Raw genomic sequence first — 22,001 nt, forward strand, 5'->3', positions numbered from 1 at the left:
ATGTTTCACACTGAATAGAATTGGCTTTTCCAGAAAACTGTGGTATAGGCTATTTTCTAAGTTCACTATTGTGGTTAATTTATTAACTCTGTGGCTCTGGTTCTCCACTACACCAATGGCTCTCAACCTTTACTGTACCCCTTTCAAGAGTCTTATTTGTCTTGTGTACCCCCAAGTTTCACCTCACTTAAAAACTTACAAAATCAGACAGAAAAATACAAAAGTATCACAACACACTGTTACTGTTACTGTTATATGGTACATTTTTACCATATAATTATTAAAATCAATTGGAATATAATTATTGTACTTACATTTCAGTGTATAGTATACAGAGCAGTATAAACAAATCATTGTCTATGAAATTTTAGATTGTATTGACTTCGCTAATGCTTTGTATGTATGCTGTTGTAAAACTAGTTAAATATCTAGATGAGTTTAATTTGATGTACTCCCTGGAAGACCTCTGCATAACCCTGGCTGAGAACCACTACACTGCTGCTGCTTAATGTCTTCCTTGAGGATTTGCAAAAGAGAGAATACTTGGGTGGTATAAAGATGGTTTATTGCAGTCGTTCTCAAACTTTTGTACTAGTAACCCCTTTCACATAGCAAGCCACTGAGTGTGACCCCCCACATATAAATTAAAAACACGTTTTTCTATATTTAACACTATTATAAATGCTGGAGGCAAAGTGGGGTTTGGGGTGGACAGTGACAGCTCACGACCACCTCATGTAATAACCTCACGACCCCCTCAAGGGTCCTGACCCCCAGTTTGAGAACTCCTGGTTTATTGGCTCTGTGCTAGCCCCTGTTGGAGGCATATCAAGGGACGGGGACATAAAGTACAGTTAACTTCCTGGCTGCCAGAATGTCCCTTGTGGCTGTAGGTAGTCAGATGTATTCAGACGGGCCATTAGGCTCTGAAAGCTGTACTGGGGGAATGGCCCAGTGCCAAGGTGGGCCAGGATCATGGCAGGGGAACCGAGGTTACAATGTGGCCAGCCAGCACTGCTTCAAACGTGTTGGCTTCTATTTAATAGAGCTTTTCAATTGTATTAAGCTAACACACTTGAAAAATACACATTTTGCCTAACAAGGCAGGGCTTTTATCAGTATAATTTTATATAATCCATTGCAGGTGACATCTACCCCAACCTCCAGCTAAACCTAACCTAACTTATGAAAAGTGCACAGACACTTATATAGTTAAATGGCAATGCTTTGACACTAAGGATCTTGCTTAATTAGTGCTACATACTTAGAGCTGGAATGTGTTTAATTGGTGTCAAACTAAAAGATGTAGAAATATGTAGTAGTTAAAATCTCTGACGGGCAAAAAGCGTTGGTTTGGTATAGTTCAATTGAGTTGGCTTAATGTGACTAAAAAGGCTCCTTTAGGGTACGTCTTCAGTGCAGTAGAAGACCTGCGGCTGGCCCTGGTCAACTGATTCACCCTTATGGAACTCAGGCTACGGGACTAAAAATATCAGTGTAGATATTTAGGCCCAGGCCTGAACATCTTCTGTACTGCTATTTTTAGCCTGTCAGATAAGATCAAGTCTCAGTGCTGTGGGGTTTAATTACTGTAAACAGACCCTGAATGCTCCTTAAGACTCAGGCTAATATATTTGAAATTGTCTTAGTCTGTACAGTTAGTTTCTGTATCAGTATTACTGTCTGTTAGGAATGTGACTTTTTAATTGATATAGTTATAGTTGTACACATAGTGTGGGCATAATTGTGCTGGTATAAAGATGCTTTATGTCTGAATAGCTTAGTCTCCTTCCTGCATAGCCTGTATGAGTATTATTACTGCATCAGCAGTCGGGTAGTACCACTTTAACTACACCCAAGTAGTACAACTTTTGTGTGTAGACAAGGCATGTATTGTCTGAAACCATACAATATGGTCAGCTATGTTACCCTGCGTCTTAAAAAGCATTAAGAGGGCTTTTTAGTCATACTAAGTAAATTCTGTTGCAGAACATCTCTGGTGTGGCATCAAGACAGAGCCTGAGAGCTCTCAAAACAAATGTGGAATTTTTGAATTCTGTGTTATAATTACCATCAGATCCACAGATGAATAAAAGTTTACACTGGTCTTTGGGCCAAGAAAGGAAAAAAGTAATAATGCCACAGGAGGAAACTACCATAGCTAGCATGGCGGAGGCCCATGCAGATATCGCTCTGGGTATGTTTAATTTCTCCCTCTTTCACAATGTTTACTTTTAGACAAATTTTTATGTAATCTCAGATAAAGATGAAATTTTGCATGTGTTGATCGCATAATTGCAGTGGTAGAATGCATCGTTGTTGCAGTGTGGATTTTGTCTCAGCATTGCTAGCTCTACTGGCCTAGAAGGAAGTATCTTTCCCAAGTTGAAGGAGCCAAAATCTATGTCAGTAGGGGCATCAAAGGGAAGGAATGCTACCTCTGTAACAAGGCTCACCCTTCCTGTAGGTCCCTCTGATAGTGTTCTGTGGGAATCCAGATCTAGGAATGACTGCTGGGTGTGCCATATCCCTGCCTTCCACCCTCTGGCCCATAAGGCAGAACAGTGCAGATATCTGCAGTAACTTGTATAGATTTCCTGTCTGTACTTTGGTGCTCTCTCTTGGGGAGATGGCTGTGGTTTGGTAATTGGAGGAGCCCCAGGCAGCATGGCTTATAGAGAAACCATGATATTAAGATTGTTGCAGACAAACAGGCAGCAGCGTGCAAGCACTGATCCTCTTTTTGTGGCCTTTGCCACTAGTAAATTATAAGGAATCTGTTGGTTTAAGGGACTGAACTCCCAGCTTCTTCCATGTTGGGGTGTTGGTAAATCTCAGCCCCTAGTAAAAGAGTGAGGTGGGAACTGTAAATTAAAACCAGTGGGGAGTCTTCACTTCCCTGCATAGGGGAATATTGGTCTTTTAATGTGTAAATAAATGTCTGTTATTAGGGCCCTACCAAATTCATGGTCCATTTTGGTCAATTTCACAGTCATAGGAATTTAAAAATCATAAATTTCATGATTTCAGCTATTTCAATCTGAAAATGTAAAGGTGTTGTGATTGTGGGGGTCATGACCCAAATAGGAGTTGGGGCAGGAGCACTGCCTTCAGAGCTGGGCAGCTGGAGAGCGGCAGCTGCTGGCTGGGAGCCCAGCTCTGCAGGCAGTCCCGCCGCCAGCAGCAGCGCAGAAGTAAGGATGGCATGGTATGGTATTACCTTCAGTAAGCAGTCACCACTCTCCGGCAACCCAGCTCTGAAGGCAGCAGCGCAGGAGTAAGAGTGGCATGGTATGTATAGTATTGCCACCCTTACTCTTGCACTGCTGCTGGCAGGGTGCTGCCTTCAGAGCTGTGCACCCGGCCAACAACTACTGCTCTCCATCCATCCAGCTCTGAAGGCAGCGCAGAAGTGACCCCCTCCCCCACTCCAAAAAAAAATAACTTTGCAGTCCTCTCTGTAACTTTTGGGTTAAGACACCCAATTTGAGAATTGATGGTCTCCCCTGAAAAATCTGTATAGTATAGAATAAAAGCACACAGAAGACCAGATTTTGGGGCAGGGAGGGGAGAGTGAGCAGATTTCACAGTCCATGACATGTTTTTCATGGCCATGAATTTGGTAGGGCCCTAGCTATTATGAAGTAGTTACTAAATTGGAATGTTAAACATAGATAATTAATATCAATGTGAATATTTGTCCTTTGTTAATGTAATTAAATAATGGCATGGAGTGTATAGTTGTCTTTTTATAGGCACTTATGTGCTTCAAACAACTAGAAAACAAAAGACATGGACTGGCAGGGAATTCTACTGGCAGACAGGCAGCAAGTAACTTAAAAGGGGGGGGGGGGGGAAGGAAGAGCAAGAAAGCATATAAAAATATTGCACTGGTGTTACTTGCAGGCATAGTCTGTAGCAGAGAGTGGTCCTAGGAGGAAGTTTGCCTTCAAATGAGGAAGCTGAAAGGTGTACTATCAACTTAATTTTTTTAGAATTTCAGTTTAAAAAAAAAAAAACACCTTTCTGCTCCTCTATTTATAGTGGGATCTTCTCAGTCTTTCTGCCTTGTTAACTGACTATAGAAAGTGCTGTCAATTACACAAAGTAAATTGAAAAATATTTTTTTCTTCACTAACTTTTGTTTTCGTAATCTTATTTGTAATACTAATAGGAGCAACGCTTTCAGACAAATATAACCAAGTTGAGCATCGCTTTTTAAAAGCACTAGCACATGCTGAACGAAGTAGGCAATTGACCAAAAGCCCATAACCCAAACTCCTTTGTGTGAGAGGAAAAAGGACACAACCCTACCTGCTTCTGTGACATAATTACAGGTGAAAGTAATATTACAGAAAAGTGCTCCTTTTCATCTTGGTCACAGATAAGTAATATCAAAACAACTGCAGTCTTCTCTGATCTATGAGAGCCTGAATCTAGCAGTCAGAGTGCTGGCAAATATTACCATAAACCCATTTCCCTTTAAAGATAATTGGCTAGAGTGTGGATTGTCATTTGTCAGCCTTTGAGTCTCTGCCTCCCCTTTATAGCCTCAGCAAAGCTCTTTGTACATACTTAATTCAGTCATCCACCTGGGTCACCTTCCATATATGAGCATGTGGTGAGATTCATGACTTAATATATTGAGCTAGTCCCAGATTGTAAACAGATCCAAAACATTGTTTGAGTAATTCTATGACTCCTAAGTGGCATAGCCACAAAAGGTTGGTAGAAGTCTTGGAAGAATGCTGTTTAGTTTTACACACACAATAATATTTTGAGTGGATCACAAAAATAATTGCTGGCTTATATAAATAGGCTTTGCAGGATTTGATTTAAATAGTTGGTAAATGTCAGTTTTACTTGACACGTTGAAATTAATGAAAAAAATAATCCATCAGTAACAGTTGGCAACCACCGCCTTCTCTGCACCTTGTATTTGCAGGAATCTAATGTCACCAGCCCCACAGCTGCATAGGGAACCCTCTGCAGTCCTTCTATTATGCCTCTGCTCACCTATTCTCTGGCAGAGAGTACGTTTTGCTCATGATTTGTGTCAAGCTGCATTAGGATGGTAACTGGAATGTAACTAAACAAACTAGCATATACATTTTATTTTTATTAAAAACAAGCCCTTAATACAGTACATGACCTATTGTACTATATTTATAAAGCTTGGCCTCAAAAGTTAAATGTTTTTCCTCTCATTCTTTCTTTTTATAGAAAAATCGCCTTTAACTTAAAGTTTTTTTAATAGACGCATGGATTGAACATATTTTTTATTTATTTAAATGTTTTAAGAGATTATAAATTTAGGCCTTAAAGTATTTTGTATTAAATTCAGATTTCATTTCAAACAGGTTTATTTAAAAAAGAAAATTTATAATTCATATAAAAAAATAAAATCACTTTTATCCACCTTGCTTACGAACTTTAGTACTTTGGTTCAATTGGTCGTTTTAAAAACACCCACCAGATAAAGCTGTGATAGTTTCTTTATAGAGTACTCTACATGTATCCAAATCTTTACAACCTTGTCCCAAAAGAACTGCAAGTTAATAATGCAGCTGTTGAAGCTGGACCTCACAGAATTTTTAGTTATTTCATCAGCTTAATGTTTTGAAAATATGGACTAATGATTAAATTGCCTTTTACATAAGCTGTGCTTTGAATTAAAGAAGACTTAAATGTATTACGTGGTCTGCTAAAGAAAATTAAAAGTACCTTTTTCTGTTCATTTAAAGCAGGTGCTTTTATGGAACTTTCAGAAGAACACTGTTACGAAGTAAAAAAGTGAAAGTTGTGGTTGGGCATTTTTTTGTAATGTGGACACTTCCCCCAAAACTGGACTGAGATATCAATATATACATTACCATTTGACAGCTTGTTGATGGTCTTGATATGTAACAGTTTCAGTCTTTACTGATGTGGTCTGGTTTCAGATAATTGCTTAGAAATAAGTGCAATACATTACAATACATCCAGTCCGCCAAATTTATACTATTAAGTTATCTGACAAGGCACCTGGCCTTGGTTTATCAATAATATCCTCAGCTATGAAGATATTTTTTCTCATCAGTGCAGCTGTTGGAGTCTCTGCAGCATGTGAGCTGATAGATTTAATTTTTTTTCAAAAAGAAAAGAAGTACTTGTGGCACCTCAATCTTGATTATCATACACATTGTAAGGAGAGTGATCACTTTAGATAAGATATTACCAGCAGGAGAGTGGGATGGGGGGAGGTATTTTTTCATGCTTTGTGTGTATAAAAAGATCTTCTACACTTTCCACAGTATGCATCCAATGAAGTGAGCTGTAGCTCACGAAAGCTTATGCTCAAATAAATTGGTTCTTCTCTAAGGTGCCACAAGTACTCCTTTTCTTTTTGCGAATACAGACTAACACGGCTGTTACTCTGAAACCAATTTTTTTTCAGTGACTTGTAGGAATGGATTAACTTACTCTCTACTGAATGAAAGGGGACTCACTTATCAAGTCACAAATAAGTGGCAACCAGCTGTTTCCAGTAATAGGACTGATATACAGTAACTCCTTAATTAATGTTGTAGTAATATTCCTGAAAAATGCTACTTTAAGTGAAACAATGTTAAGCGAATCCAATTTCCCCATAAGAATTAATGTGAATGGGGTTAGGTTCCAGGGAAACTTTCTTTTGCCAGACAAAAGACGATATACATACACACCTATATACATAGTATAAGTTTTAAACAAACAATTTAATACTGTATACAGGAATGATGATTGTGAAGCTTGGTTGAGGTGGTGAAGTCAGAGGGTGGGATATTTCCCAGGGAATGGCTTACTGCTAAATGACGAACTAGTACTTGGCTGAGCCCTCAAGAGTTAACACGTTGTTAATGTAGCTTCACACTCTACAAGGCAGCATGAATGGAGGGAGGAGACACAGCATGGCAGAGAGAGAGAGAGACACTCACTGTGTGTGTATGTGTGAGAGAGAGAGAGAGATGCACATTGCCCCTTTAAGTATGCTGACCCCACTCTAAGTACACTGCCTTTTTAACTAGATCAGCAAGCTCTCTCTGTCCTGAGCCCTGTCCGTCCCCCCTGCTCTGTGGAGATACCCTGACATTAGCACCCCTTTTCCCCCTCTCCCCCTCTGCACAGCAAGCAGGATGCTCCTGGGAGCAGCTCCAAGGCAGAGGGCAGTTGAGGGGAGGGACAGCTGAACCGCCTGGCAATTGATAACCTGCTGGGCAAATGCCGCTCAGGGAACTTAGGGGAGCTGATTGGGGGCTGTCGGTCCATCCTGGTTCCAAGCCCCCACCAGCTCACTCTAACGGGCTGCTCTTTCTGCAAGCAGTGGACAAAGCAGGCGGCTACCAAACAACGTTATAAGGGAGCACTGCACAACTTTAAACAATCATGTTCCCTAATTGATCAGCAACGAAACAACGTTAACCGGGACAACGTTAAGTGAGGAGTTACTGTATTGCATAGAACACTGGATCTCAAAGTACAGATTGTTATAGATCTTAACCTTCCAAATGTAATCCTGATCTTTAAAGTGTGTGTGTGTGTCCTCACACATACCCTATGAGTAAGGCTGTTTTAGTCACAGGTATTTTTAGTAAAAGTCATGGACAGGTCCCGGGCAGTAAACAAAAATTCACAGGCCCGTGACCTGTCTATGACTTTTACTAAAAATACCTGTGACTAAAACTGGGGGGAGACTCACGGGGCACAGCCCAGGAGATGCCATGGGTGCTGGGGAGGGAGGATGAGTTGCAGCCCAGGGGGTGCCGTGGTGCTGGAGAGTTGGGCATGGCCCGGGGGGGTGCCACGGGTGCTGGGGAGGGGGTGCAGCCCAGTCGGGCACAAGTGCTGGGGGGGAGTTATGGCCTGGCAGGGAGTGTGGGTGCTGGAGGGGGGGGGTTGATGGAGCTAGGGCAGGCTCCCTACCCAGTTCCTGGTAAGCAGCAGCCCTAGCTGCACATGCTGCCTCCCCTCCACCTGAAGCCCCAGTTCTTCAGCTCCCATTGGCTGGGAACCGCAGCCAATGAGAGATGCGGGGGCAGTGCCTGGCTGCTAGCAGAGGCAGCATGTGGAGCTAGGGGAACTGAGGGAGAGGAGCCCCCCTCCCATCCCTACCCCACTCCCTGGTAAGCAGCAGCCCTGAGCCCCCAAACACCCAAACTCCTGCTGCTGGGGAGGGGGGCAGCCCAGCGACTGCCCCAGCAGCAGCCAGCGCGACTGACCCGGAGGCTGCCTGAGCTGGTCAGGCAGCTCCTAGGCCAGCTGCACAGGGCTGTTGCAGAAGTCATGGAAAATCACGAAATCCGTGACTTCCGTGACAAACACGGACCCTTACTCATGAGAAGTAATTGCATGTTCAAAGTTTCATCTTGATTTCTCACATTTCTTAACTCTTCATGAATCTTATACTTTTGGTATATTATGAATACTTGTGATGTAAATTTACACTAATAGTATAGATACTAAATTTGTGTTGAATGGACATAAATCTAGGTCTAAAATTGGTTATTTATAATCAAGTGCAGTTGAGGCACACAGGTTATCTGTGTACAGATGGTAAGATACACAAGCATCAGAATCTTAGTTTAATGTTGACCATACTCACCATTTTTATTAAGCAAAACTAAAATGGTCAATTATAAATGTGATAAGTGAATGTTTCACATATGTTGCAAAGCATAGTTAACGTTTTATAAATGAGAGAAACTCCAATAGCTAATTAAGTATGCAGTTGCCTACCTTGAGAAATGTATAGTAAAGCAAATGACAGGTAAAGATTTTGTATGGGCTTTTTGTCTGAAATTTCAGGGACGAGCATGCTTTTCTCGATATCCAGATGAACATACGTCATTAATTTTATTTTCTACTATGTTTTCTCCTGAAATCCACCAACGTACGTGTTACTTAAATGAGTCTCTTCCAAATGTAGCAGTAGTGTATGCTAGTCTTTTCCCAGTCAGATCTGCATAGGTTTTAATTTTAAATGATAAATCTTCACATTGCAGACTTCCAGTTCATTTCAATTGGTATCTGAAACGCTTCTTTTTAGATTTGAGCAATTGATGGGAAAATCTATTGCAGCTGACTCCAGCTAAAATGGTGACCAGAAATCACAAATGGAATAGCCACAATAACTTCTGAAGAGCAGTATAAGCTAGTTTTAGTAGAAAATACTAAGTTTTTTATATATACCAAGTTCTGATAACAGTGAAGTGAAGCACTTCAGGTATGTACTTTTGTAAAGTGCTTCTAGAACTTGTAAGCAGGGCATCTTGTTTCTTGATTTGCACAAGATGGCTTGGACAGAAACCTGTAATAGAATTCAGTTTTTGGACTCTGAAGTGGTCTACACTGGCAAAATATGGGAACCCATAATTCACAATGGATACATACTCTTTTACCAGAGATGCCTGAACCCTGCCTACGCTGCATCTTCTACCAGTAGATAATTGTAAGTCCCATTTTTGTCAGGGTGACCAAGCCAAAGTCCTGTACCTTAAGTATGAGACTCTTTCCTCTAGGAATGTCATGCTCTGTATCAAGTGACTTGGACAAATGTTAAATAAGTAGTAAGTATAAAACTCAGCAGACTAGCCCACATGCTAACACCCGAACCAGAGCACTATTCCTGTTGTGAGCAGTCTGACAGAGTGTGTGTCTTCACTGCAAAGTTAACTTAAGTTATAACTCGTGTAGCTCTGAGCCTGACGCCATCCATGCAAAATCTGAAGCTGAAGTGTGGTGCTTTAAACAAGCTAGCTGGCCTGTCGGGGGTATAGATTGAAGCTCAAATACTACTACTACTACTGCCTGCTCTGTGGCGAGAGCTAGAGAGTATTAAAAATATTATATAAACCCAAAACAATCTTGAAATTGAGTGGTGATTTTTTTCAAATCTAGACACACATACACATTTATGATTTATCCTGTTAGAAATGAACATTAATTCAAAAGGCATTTTCTACAACACCTTAGAAAATACTGTTAGTACTGAATAGGCCAATGATGTCCCAAATACTCCTAAGACAGTAAAGGAAGCTGACTCATAAGTGTGACGTAATTGAGCACAGCTGACAAATTGTCATAGTCCGAGTCTTTACAAAAGGCCTAAAAACTGCACAGATGTGCATCCAAAGGACCAAGAAATCTCCAGTAACCAATACCTGTAAAACCGAAATGCTGTTGGGCTCTAACATTATGAATTTTGTCAGTCAAAGATAAGTTACTTTTATTATTAAAGGAGTTCACTTTGAGCATTAGTGCAACATGCAGAAATGATTCAGCAGTGCTAAATTAGGTTGCCGGACAAGTTACTCTTTTGGCAATAAATTAAAAATGATCATTCTAAGCCTCCTTGTACTCTTCTTTTTAATCTGAAAGTGAATAATAAGACCAGATGCTCTCGACTGGAATTCTGATCTATGACAATTTTCAGTTGCTTTCAAACCACAAACTGTGCTCTCCTTAAGGAGTGACAATCAATGACACTTTTTCATCTGACTCTTATAAAGATTAATGTGGTCTTCAGTGGAGTCTGTCACTTGATTTAATATGGGGGAATCAACAAGAATATTTGTGTTTGTGAACAGATACTATGAATGTTATAGTGGAATGGAAGCTTAGAAGATAGAAGAAATTGCTGATTAAAATAAACTAGGGATGAAGGTTTAATATATTAAGTGGAATGACACTAAACAATGTAAAATACAAAAAAGCCATGTAATGTGCTCTTAGAGATTTGTGTTCGGTAATAAATTACTAGTTTGTCAATATCTGAAGTGACCAAGTCTCATTGTGGATTTTCAAGGTGACCTGCAGAATAGTAAGGAGCACAGGGATGCTAGAACAGGGGAGGCCAAGGGGCCATGGCCCTCCTACTTTTTGTCATGGGCCAGCCCCTGCCCCTCCTCTTCCCCCCCCCCCCCCCAAGGTGGGCACGCACACACACCCATGCAGGCTGGAAGCCGCAGCTGGGCCATGGTAAGAGACACTCGGTCAGCTGTGGCAAGCCGCAGACCCTCCACCTGGGTCAGCGGCTGCTCTTGAGGGTCCCCCCACCCTGGCCAGGTGGTGGGCCCCAGGTTCCCTGGCCCAGCTTGGGCGGGTCCTTGGGTGGAAGAGGGGGAGAGTGCTGGGGCACGGAGGGGTGGTGCCTTGTGCTCCCCCTCCCCCCCATTTTGAGGAAGAATCCGTCGCCCCTGAAAGAGGATGTATACCCCTTTGGTTTGTGATGTATAAAGGAAGCGCAGAACGACTTCTTGCCCACCTCAGAATAAAAAACTCTCTGGTTTTTAACCCTAGAAATATCTGACATGTATACTCTGGCAGTCTTAGTTTTGCTAGAGAATGCCTCCTTGCTTTCAGGTGGGTTTGTGAACTTTTCTAGCCTTTAACTGAAGAAGTGAGGGTTTTGAATCTTTAACAAAGAGGCTTTCTTACAGTTGTTTCAGATGTCAGTGTTTCCAGAAACAAAACTGAACCTTTAATGGTGAGAATAAAAATTACTCCCCATTCAGTTAATCAGGTTTCATTTGCATATTGTCTGTCATAAACTCGTTCATTTTCCAATATTTACACCTACTAGCTTTCCAGTTATCCATAGTCTTTCATGTAAAGCAGAATAGACAGTACCTGAAATCTAATTGTAAAAAGGGGGGAAAGCAATAAATATTTTTTTATTTCTTTACATGTCAGATAATTTTGGCTAGATCACAGACACTTACCAACTTGGGTAAAATGCCAAGGCAAAGTTTTAGATCAAAAACACTCACTGATGGAGAGAGGCAATGTTTGATAAATTGAACTATGTAGAACTTGGAAATGTGATTAGTTTAGTGGATACCATTTCTGTTTAGGATCACATCCTTAGAGTTTTACTGAATAGACTAAGTATGTGAAACTGTGCCCAAGCTGCTTAATTTCTTATACGCTTCAGAACCAAAGCCATGGCTGGGATCTGACTACCTCCTGTCCCCAAAATGTGGACTTCCAGTAACCTGCAAGGTAAAGCCACTTATTCCTCTTTCTACTCCTGTACCTTCCTTACCCCCCTGCCCCAAATTGAAAAGATCTTTCTAAGAGTAGATTTCCTGCTGATGCCCTCATTTGACAGGAATGGGAGTGAAACCCTGCTGTGGGCTTCCAGTACCTTATTCTGAGTTCTTATGCCCCAGAATACATTGGCTTCAGGCTCCTGCCCATTACCCCTTCTCTCTGTTCAAGATAGCAGAAAACTTAGGGGGGGATGGTGTCCCACATGAGGAAAGAGAGGTTGACAGTCATCCATCACTCTATAGGCTTGTGCACTAGTGTTTAGTTTAGGGTGACCAGATGTCCCGATTTTATAGGGACAGTCCCGATTTTGGGGGCTTTTTCTTATATAGGCATCTATTACCCCCCACCCCCGTCCAGATTTTTCACACTTGCCCTCTGGTCGCCCTAGTTTAGTTCTACATTAATAAAACTCAACTTTAGATGGGGTTCAGCTTTTATTATGAAAGGTTTGCATAGATCAAATAAGATAATGCTTTCAAATTTAAAGTGTGCTCTCTCCCTAACACTTGCATGTAACTTCCATCAATCTTAATTTATTATGTTCTCCTGTGCAAGTTACTGTTTTGAACTAATAAGACTCAGCTGCTCTCTAGTCACAAAGGGAACATTTAAAAATCATCCAAGTGTCTAGATTCCAAACTGTTGTCTGTGACCCTTCTAAATGATGTATCAAAACATAAAACTAATTCTGTACAAGATAATTATAGTAGCAGTGACTTGAGCATCGAACTAGCTACCTCCTGAAGAGTAATGGAATAGTAAGCATTAACTAAAAGTGGTAAAAGTATGTTGTTTGGTCATTTTAGATTTAAATTTTAAGCATTCCAAAGATCCACACTGAAGGTGGGGAGGGAGGGGGGCAAAGCAGGGGCTATGTGGGTTTGTTTTGGATTTGTTTCGGGGGGTTTTTTCTATTTAATGAATGAGTTGTTCATCAAAGAATTGAGACATCGTTTGGTCTATTGGAACAATTGCACTGTTGAACTGCAACCGAGGTAAACATGTTCTTAGATTAAAGGTGAAATGAATTTCTTCTTTTAAAAGCACAGTTGCAAAAAATGGCTTAATATCTTAATCCAAACCACAAGTATCATTTTAAGATTACAAATAAATATACTTTAATGGAGAAGCTTGCCATGGCCTACATGTACAGTTGCGTGCCTTTCTTGTAAAAATTAGTGGCAGCATAAACAGAAGAGAGCCTGCATTTCTTATGCTTGTTTTGAGGCTGTCAGATTTTACAGGAGAACAGAACCTTGAACTTGGATTTTAGTGTGTAAGTGAAGGAACCCATTCCTCTTTTAAATATTTTGTTCTAAAACGTATGTATTCCTAATTATTAAGAGACATGAATAGACAAATTATGGTCATTAACATTTTGTATGTATTATAAAAGTATTTCAGTTGATATGAACATGTTTGTTTTTCTTATTATCCATTTGGTACTAATAGTTCTTAAAGAATGGCTGTAGTTGTGTAAATATTTCTTAGTTTTGGAATAACTGGCCACTTAGAGATCTGGGGCAAAGTTTGGGGATTGGCCCTGCTTTGAGCAGGGGGTTGGACTAGATGACCTTCTGAGGTCCCTTCCAATCCTGATATTCCGTCTGTGAGTAGTCCACTTGGGTAATATCGCACCTGAGCAGGACCTGCAAGTAAGTATGGTGAAAAGTTAGATGTTTGGAGTATCAACGTACTTGTCTTTGTACAGATATTATTGTAAAATCTTTAATTCTTATCAGATGAGTATCCTGAAAATTGATTAGCTTTAAGAATTTGCTACAAGCACCAAAGTCCCTTAAAAACCCTGACCTAAGTTTTGTTTCTAAGTAGCATTTTTTTTTTTTAACATCTAGCTTCAAAAAACATGATTCTCTGCACAGACGTATTCCAGACTTCACACTGGAGCAGTTTTATAACTGTAAAAAGGTCCAGAAAGTAGATTTATGATAGCAAGAGATCACTTATAAATATATGATCATCTCAAAAGGAAGATGCAGAATTATAATTAAATAAAATTCCCAATTAATGCAATTCAAAAACAATGGCTAAAGGCTGGCAACTGAGAAATGTTCCATTTATTCAAGATGTATTTATGGATTCTACTGTGGTAATTTATAAACAAAGTGTTAGTGGAGCTCATTCTCTATGTAACACTATTAAAAGTGACAGTTTTTATTGGATGAATGTTTTTTTATTTTTGCTTACTTTTTTTTTCTTTTAAAAATTAACCTTCAGCAAATCTTTCAGTATGGAAAGTTGATCCATTATTACTATGAGGTGGTCAGTTGTTTTCTGGAGCAAACTGTTTATTTTTCATTTTACTGCTGAACTTCATTCCCTAACCCAGAGATTTGGCATATGTTATTACATGGCTTACCTACATGGGAACACCCAAGAAAGTTAATCTGAAATAACTAGGGGTATGAAGTGAATAACAAAGTGACTGAAGCTAAACTGAATTAAGGCTCTTTAATTCTGAAGCCTGGTCTACACTGGGAGGGGTGGGGGTGGGAGTCGGTCTAAGTTAGGCAGCTTCAGCTATGTGCATAATGTAGCTGAAGTTGATGTATTTAGATCTACTTATTGCGGTAGGTCAACTGCTGTCGCTCCCCCATTGACTTTGCCTGAGCTTCTCGCTCCGGTTGAGTACTGGAGTCGACGGGAGAGCGCTCGGCGGTCGATTTATCGCATCTTCACTAGACGCAATAAATCGACCCCCTCTGGATTGATCACTCCGGAGGTAAATGTAGACATGCCCTGAGTGAGGGTGTTCACACCGTGATTTAATGTGGTCTAATTAATCCACTTCAGATTCACACCCTTAGTTATTTCAGATGAATTTTCCTGGATATCCCCAGATTATCTTCCTACTTCAATGGCACTGTGATGTCATTGACCAAACTGATATGCTGTTGCAGGGATCGGCAATCTTTGGCACATGGCCTGCCAGGGTAAGCCCCCGGGCAGGCCGGGCCAGTTTGTTTACCTGCCAGCTCCCACCTGTGGATCCAGCAGGTAAACAAACTGGCTCGGCCCACCAGGGAGCTTACCCTGGCGGGCCGCATGCCAAAGGTTGCCAATCCCTGTGCTATTGTATCAACAGCTTTCACAGAGCTTGTGTGTTGGGTGGGGTTTTTTTTTTGTTGTTTTGTTTTTTTTATTGATCAAGCATATAGTACCCTTATGATTGATTTTTAGACTACTTAATTAGGTTTATGCTGTAGGGCATTCATTTCTAACTGTGCCACTGGTGGCTTTCTTATATCTTTAATTTTTGCATGTTACATATACATTTACATAACAGGTAATGTAAAAGGCACTACTACTACTGAACAGAATATTTAAATGCAATATCTAATTATTGCTAATTTTATTACACCATTTTTATGAAAGAATACTGTCAGGAATAGATTACATAATGAACAAAGATGCTCATGTTCACATCTAACAGTGAAACAAGCAAGTTTTTCCAGAGTAAGCAGTAGTCACAGCTCACCTCCTGCCCACGTATCGTCAGCTGTCATAGGTTTGTAGGCATCACAGCAGAGGCGAGTCTTAATTTAATTTTATTGAATGGTGCCACACGCAGATCTCAGTTTATCTCTAGAATGGGTACTGTGCAAACAGTATACGTCCAAACTTCACCAGTCTACCTTGCCACAGCATTTCAACCTTCATCTACAGCAGGGATGGGCAAACTTTTTGGCCCAAGGCCCACATCTGGGTATAGAAATTGTATGGCGGTCCATGAATGCTCACGAAATTGGGCTTGGGGTGTGGGAGGGGGTGAGGGCTGTGGCTGGGGATGCAGGCTCTTGGGTGGGGCTGGAGATGAGGACTTTAGGGTGTAGGAGGGTGCTCTGGGCTGGAACACAGGGTTGAGGTGCGGTGGGATGGCTATGGGGTGCAGGCTCTGGGCAGTGCTTATCTCAAGTGGCTCCCGGAAGCAGCGGCATGCCCCGCCCCCTTCCAGCTCCTACACGGAGGCGAGGCCAGACATCTCTGCTGCATGCTGACCCGTCTGCTGCCCTTGAAGCTCCCATTGGCTGCAGTTCTTGCCCCTACTCATAGGAGCCATAGGTGGCTGACCCTACACATAGGAGCCATAGGGGGTAAATGCTGCTGCTTCCAGGAGCCGCGTGGAGTGGCCCTGACGCTGCTTCCCATCGGAAGCTCGAGGGCCAGATTAAAACGGCTGGTGGGTCAGATCCAACCCATGGGCAGTAGTTTGCCAACCCCGATCTACAGACTGCCTTCTAAGGGTGAAGGGGGAGAGTAGCCTTGAGCTTTCTCTGTTGAAGCTGCTAACAAAGATATTGATTGTAATGTTTTATGAACATATAAACTAATTTCCTATCATATTTTTAATACTTGTTTGTTTAATCATTAGAACTTCAGTTTGTTTAAACAGTAAAGTTCTTCTTATGGGCTGGTATCTAACATACCGTAAGATATTGTAATCTTATGAATGCATTCTTCTGCAGTGGATTTTCCGTGTGTAGATAAATACCACATTCTCTGGTTCATGGATTTTTTCGATGTGGTGTCCTATTCATAATACACTTGTCATTTTTCTGTAATATTGTATGCAACAAGTAAAAATTTAAACATACCTGATAAGCACTTTCTACGGAACCGTTTGGCTATTGTACTTATTACCGACAAATACTTGCATCTCTCTACAGTTGGCATGTTCTTCTAGGCAATGTATGGGGAGGAAAGCTATAGGTTTTAAATTAAACGAATTACCCAGTGTCCATTTATAACCTAATGTTGCATGCTAAAAACTAGTAATGAAAAGATTTGAAAGATCAGTGAACTTGAAGCTGGCACCTACCTACCAAATCTGGGTAGGTCTTTGTTATGGGTGACTTACATTTTGACCCTACCAAGCTTTCTCCTTCACCTCCACTCACCCCACACCCCCCATTTTGTCTTCCCTCTTGCATACAGGTTAGATGTTCATTTTTCCCTTCTGAATCTCTTGCATCCAATTGCTGTCTGTGTTTTCTTTCCTGGTAGAATTGTTTAGATTTTCTTCTAGATGGTAGCCCTGTGAGCTTGTAGCAGAAATGATTAACTAGTTTGAAATCAAATTAACACTTTTTTTCATGAAATATTAGCCATGCAGTTTTGTTAATTACTTATTGTTGCAAGGTGTTTATCCGAAGTTTGTTGTTTTGTATGGCAGCACCAATCTCCCAAGTGCCTTAGATAAGGTTCCTCCCACTAAATGCTTGCAAAACAAGTAGACGAAGGGTGGAACTTCAAATGTTCTCCATGACTGCCACCCGTGATAAGACCTCACTTTAATGTCTGCTAAATAATGGCACCCCTACATTTTGTAAATTACCCAGAATGTTTTGTGGATTTGTATAGTTATTTTAATTTGTCTTAACAATCTCTAAGATCTGTAGGTAAAAAAACTGAATTTTTAAAATTCACTGATGTTTAAAAATTCAATTCCCTAATTTGTAAATTGTCTTGAAAACTAGGGATTTAGGAGATTATGGCATCTGAAGCCCACAATGTTAGAAAATGGAACCTGTTGCATACCAAGGGCCATCACATTGATCTCAGAAAAAGGATCTCTCATTCCACTAATAAGAACATGAAGGAGGTAAGTTTATTTACTTTGTTACTATTTCCTCAGGTAAACTTATTTACCTAAAACTATAAATTTGATGCTAGTTAATTTAGCTGTAACTTTAAATAAACTAAATCAAGGCAGAGATTTTTGTCCCAAGGTTATAATGCATAGTCATAACAAAAAAAAGCAGCAAATACAAAACAGCTAGCTAACAAGACACTATTACAAAATCACAATCTCCCTATGCTGAGAAACTCAAAAGAAACCCCAAGCCCCAATCACCTCAGCCCTCTCCAGATGCCTGTATGAAAAGATGGGTTTTGCAGTATTAAATGAAAGTCAATAAATTTGTGCTCTTCCCACCAAGATGGGGGAGTAACTCCAAAGCTGAGGGCCCTCGTGGAGATTCCTACCACTGGAGACTCTTATAAAACCAAGAAAGCTCCAGCTTAAACAACATCCACTGATCAAGGTAGTATTGCATGGAAAGAGAACCAGTCTCTTAAATAGGGTTTTGGCAGTCCAAAACACCTTAAATAAAACCCAGAAACCAAAAGGTACCAGTGCAAACTGTGGAGCTTAAACAAGTTTGCCACCACATTGTACAGTAGAGCTATTCAGAAGCTGAAGCTAAGATGCAGCACTATGTAGGGTTCTGCAATAGTTCGATCTAGAGATGAGAAGGGCATTGACAGCAAAGTTAGCATCTGGACCTGCCTGGAAGAAAGCAGTCCTCTGGTTACTGCTGCAATTTGATCATCTAAAAGCAGCTGGGAATCTAAACAGACCTCAAGTCAAAAACTTCTAAAACAAATTAGACATAAACCTTCAACTAGGAGAGTGGGAATCACCTTAGATATCATCTGGCTGTTTTTTCCCAAACCACCGTAATCCGTTGTCGTCTCATCTGGATTGAGTCTCAGCCAGTTTCCTGACATCATCTCACCCAAACACTGAGATATGTTCCACCACGCTTTTCAGGCTGGACACAAAAGGGGAATATCAATTCTATCGAAATGAAGAGAGAAGATGACTACATGAAAGTCGCAGGATGTACATTATTCTGGAGAGGGTACCTGAAAGTTGCTTTATTTGTATGAAGTGCCAGCAGATAGATGATGCAATGGAAGAGAATATCCAAGGGTTGGCGATGCAGCTAGAAACTATGGTTGAGTTTTGAAGGGGATTTGAGCAAATGATGATGGGAAGGAGAGAAGAGGCTGAAGGGAAAACACAAGACTTGCAGATGCATGCTGAACCATAGAACTATGAGGGTAGACTGCTGGATGAGGAAAGTGGCCAGTGGAAGTATGTGACTATGAGAACAAGGCAGAGGAAAAGACCTGTTAGCAAAGGAGAAATAGAGCTGATGAACAGTTGTGCTAAGCTGGAAAATGAAGGGGCACAGCAGACGATGAGAGAGCAAGAAAGAAGAAAAGAGTGGCTAGTCCTACAAGAAGAGAGGCGGAGTTTGGAGCCCCAGGAGAATAGAGGATGACTTGCAGATGATTGTATAAAAGACAAGAAGACTGTATCCAGAAAGAACAAATGGTGGAAGGCCAGAGACTTGCACCAACACCAGGAAGAGGCAGGTCTACATGACTGGGGTCTGCCTACTAAGAAGAAGAGGCAGGCTTGACACCAGAGCTGATCTGGAGAAAAGAAGGGTGTGTTGTCTGCTGGGAACTAAGGTGTGGGATGTGAACCTGAGGCTGAAGAAGATCCTAATAGGAGTAGGAAACAATCCACTGATTGTCCTTCATATGGAAACAAATGAGACTGCTCCATTCTCCCTGGGATCCATCAAAGAAGACTACGCCAGGCGGGAGAAGTCACTTAAAGAAGTGGAAGCGTAGGTAAATTTCAATGGGATTCTATCCGTCCCTGGAGGAGGAGAGCGTAAGCGAGATAAAACTGATGATCAACTTGTCAGTAGCTCAGGCATTGGTGCTGTAAGGAGAGCTTGTAGATGTTCTGCCATTGGAAGCCACAACTGATTTTAAAAGAGCTTTAACCTAGGAATTTGCGGGAGAGGGGAGATGTTCATGTAGTCTCCACACCTGATTCTAATATTGAGCAGGAGGAAAATCAAGTAACAAAGAATACAGCAATGGAAAAGGAAGATCATTTCATAGGAGAATGGACAACAGAAGAAACATGGTGCCAATACCGAAGACCATATCAGGTAGAAGATACTGTCAGGAAAGTGACTGTACCTAATCAGCTGAAAAATCTGGGTGGAAGCCAAGCAGGAATAACTAAGAAGTCTGTACACGAATGCAAGAAACCTGGTAACAAAATGGAGGAACTAGAAAACTGGTGTGGGAAGTGAAACCAGATGACAGAGGGATAATGAAGAAACAGTGGACAGTCATGACTGGAATACAGGTATTTAAGGGGATGTGCTTTCAGGAAAGACAGAAATAAAAGTAAAGGTGATGGAGTAGCATTGTATATTAATGGCTAGGTAGACTGTAAAGAAATTAGAAGTGATGGAATGGATAAAACAGAGTCTGGGACACAATCACTTTGCGGAAAAAAAAGGAAGAGCCTCTCCCTGGCATGGTGCTTGGGGTTTGCTACAGACCCCCAGTATCCAATCTGGATATGGTTAAATATTTTAATTAAAAAAATATTACTGGGAATTTTGTGATTATGGGAGACTTTAATTTCCCAGATAGAGATTGGAGGACAAGTGCTACTAATGGTAGAGCCCAGATATTGCTGGAGGTGATAGCCAATAGCTTTGTTCACTAAGTACTCACTGAATTAACAAGAGGTGATACCATTTTAGATTTAATATTGGTAAGTAGTGAGGACATTCTTGGTTCAAGTGATCATGAATTCATTTGGTTTAAACTAAATGGAAGAATAAACAAAAGTAGGACTGCAACTAGGGTCCTAGATTTCAAAAGGGCAAACTTTAAAAATGTAAGGAAATCAGTTAGGGAAGTGGATTGGACTGAAGAACTCAAGGATCTGAATGTGGAGGAGGCTTAGCATTTAGTTTCTGCAACTTTGATTTAAAGATGCAGATACTATCTGGAGCCTGCATCCCAAGCAAAGGAAAAATATTCATAGGGAAGGGCTGCTGATCAACCTAGATGAACAAACATTTCAAACAAGAGAAAGCAGAATGCCAGCAATGAATGGAAGAAGGTGTGGATAAGCAGGTAAAGCTACCTTTTGGAGGCCAGAAAGTATAGAGAGAAATTGAGAACTGCCAAAAGCCAGGTAGAGCTAGACCTTGCAAATGAAATTAAAATCAATAGTAAAAAAAAGAAAACAAGGAAAGAAGTGGGACCCCAAAACACTGAGGATGGGGTGGAGATGAAAGATAATCTAGGTATGGCCCAACCCCTAAACAAATACTTTGCCTTAGTTTTTAATAAGGAGCTTGAGGACAGTGGCAGGGTAGCTAACGGAAACAAGAATATGCTGATGACGGATTCTGCTCGATAACTATCCAAAGCAGTGCAGACCAACGTATGTTCACGTTCATCATCTGAGTCAGATGCCATCAGAAGAAGGTTGGTTTTCTTTTTTGGTGGTTCGGGTTCTGTAGTTTCCACATCAGAACGTTGCTCTTTTAAGATTTCTGAAAGCATGCTCCCACCCTCATCCCTCTCAGATTTTGAAAGGCACTTCAAATTCTTAAACCTTGGGTCAAGTGCTGTAGCTATCTTTAGAAATTTCACATTGGTACCTTCTTTGCGTTTGTCAGATCTGCTGTGAAAATTTTCTTAAAATGAACAACATATGCTGGCTCATCATCTGAGACTGCTAATAATATTAAATACAGAATGTGGGTAAAAGAAGAGCAGGAGACATACTATTCTCCCCCAAGGAGCTCAGTCAAAATTTAATTAATGTATTCTTTTCCTTCGAGTGCTTGCTCATGTCCATTCTATATTAGGTGTGTGTGCTCGCCACATGCACTGGTGCCAGAAGTTTTTCCCTTAGCAGTATCTGTAGGGGACTGGCTGTGGCACCCCTGGAGTGGCACTTGCATGGCGCAGTATAAGAGGCACCGCTGGCTTCCCCCACACTCAGTTCCTTCTTGCTGCTAGTGATGGTGCTGGAACATCTGCTGCTTCGGCTAGCGTTGTCTCATTCTCTGTTTGCGCAGACTCTGTAGAACTTGTAGTATAGTTGTAGATAGTTACTGTTACAGTTAGTTACCCTTAGTAGTAGTTTAAGTCTTCGTAGTCCTAGACAGGTCTCAGCCAGGGGAGCGGGCATGCCCCGGGCTTTGAGACCTGCGTTTGCTGTAAATGGCCTATGCCCATCAGGAATCCATATATCAGCTGCCTGAGGTGCTTAGGCAAGGGGCACATAA

The 22,001-nt window shown here is 41.0% G+C and overlaps 1 protein-coding gene across 1 annotated transcript in view; it reads left to right on the forward strand.

The window, feature by feature from the left end:
- The window catches only part of KATNBL1 (katanin regulatory subunit B1 like 1), a 51,463-nt gene that overhangs the window by 9,726 nt on the left and 19,736 nt on the right, over positions 1-22,001 (forward strand). The window contains exon 2 of the mRNA XM_084631718.1: positions 17,568-17,692. Within this exon, the coding sequence (XP_084487844.1) occupies positions 17,582-17,692 (111 nt within the window). The 5' untranslated portion in view covers positions 17,568-17,581. The remainder of the gene's footprint in view (positions 1-17,567; positions 17,693-22,001) is intronic.

Source organism: Lepidochelys olivacea (genome assembly GCF_965140295.1).
Source record: "Lepidochelys olivacea isolate rLepOli2 genome assembly, chromosome: 6".
In the NCBI taxonomy this organism is placed as follows: Eukaryota; Metazoa; Chordata; order Testudines; family Cheloniidae; genus Lepidochelys; species Lepidochelys olivacea.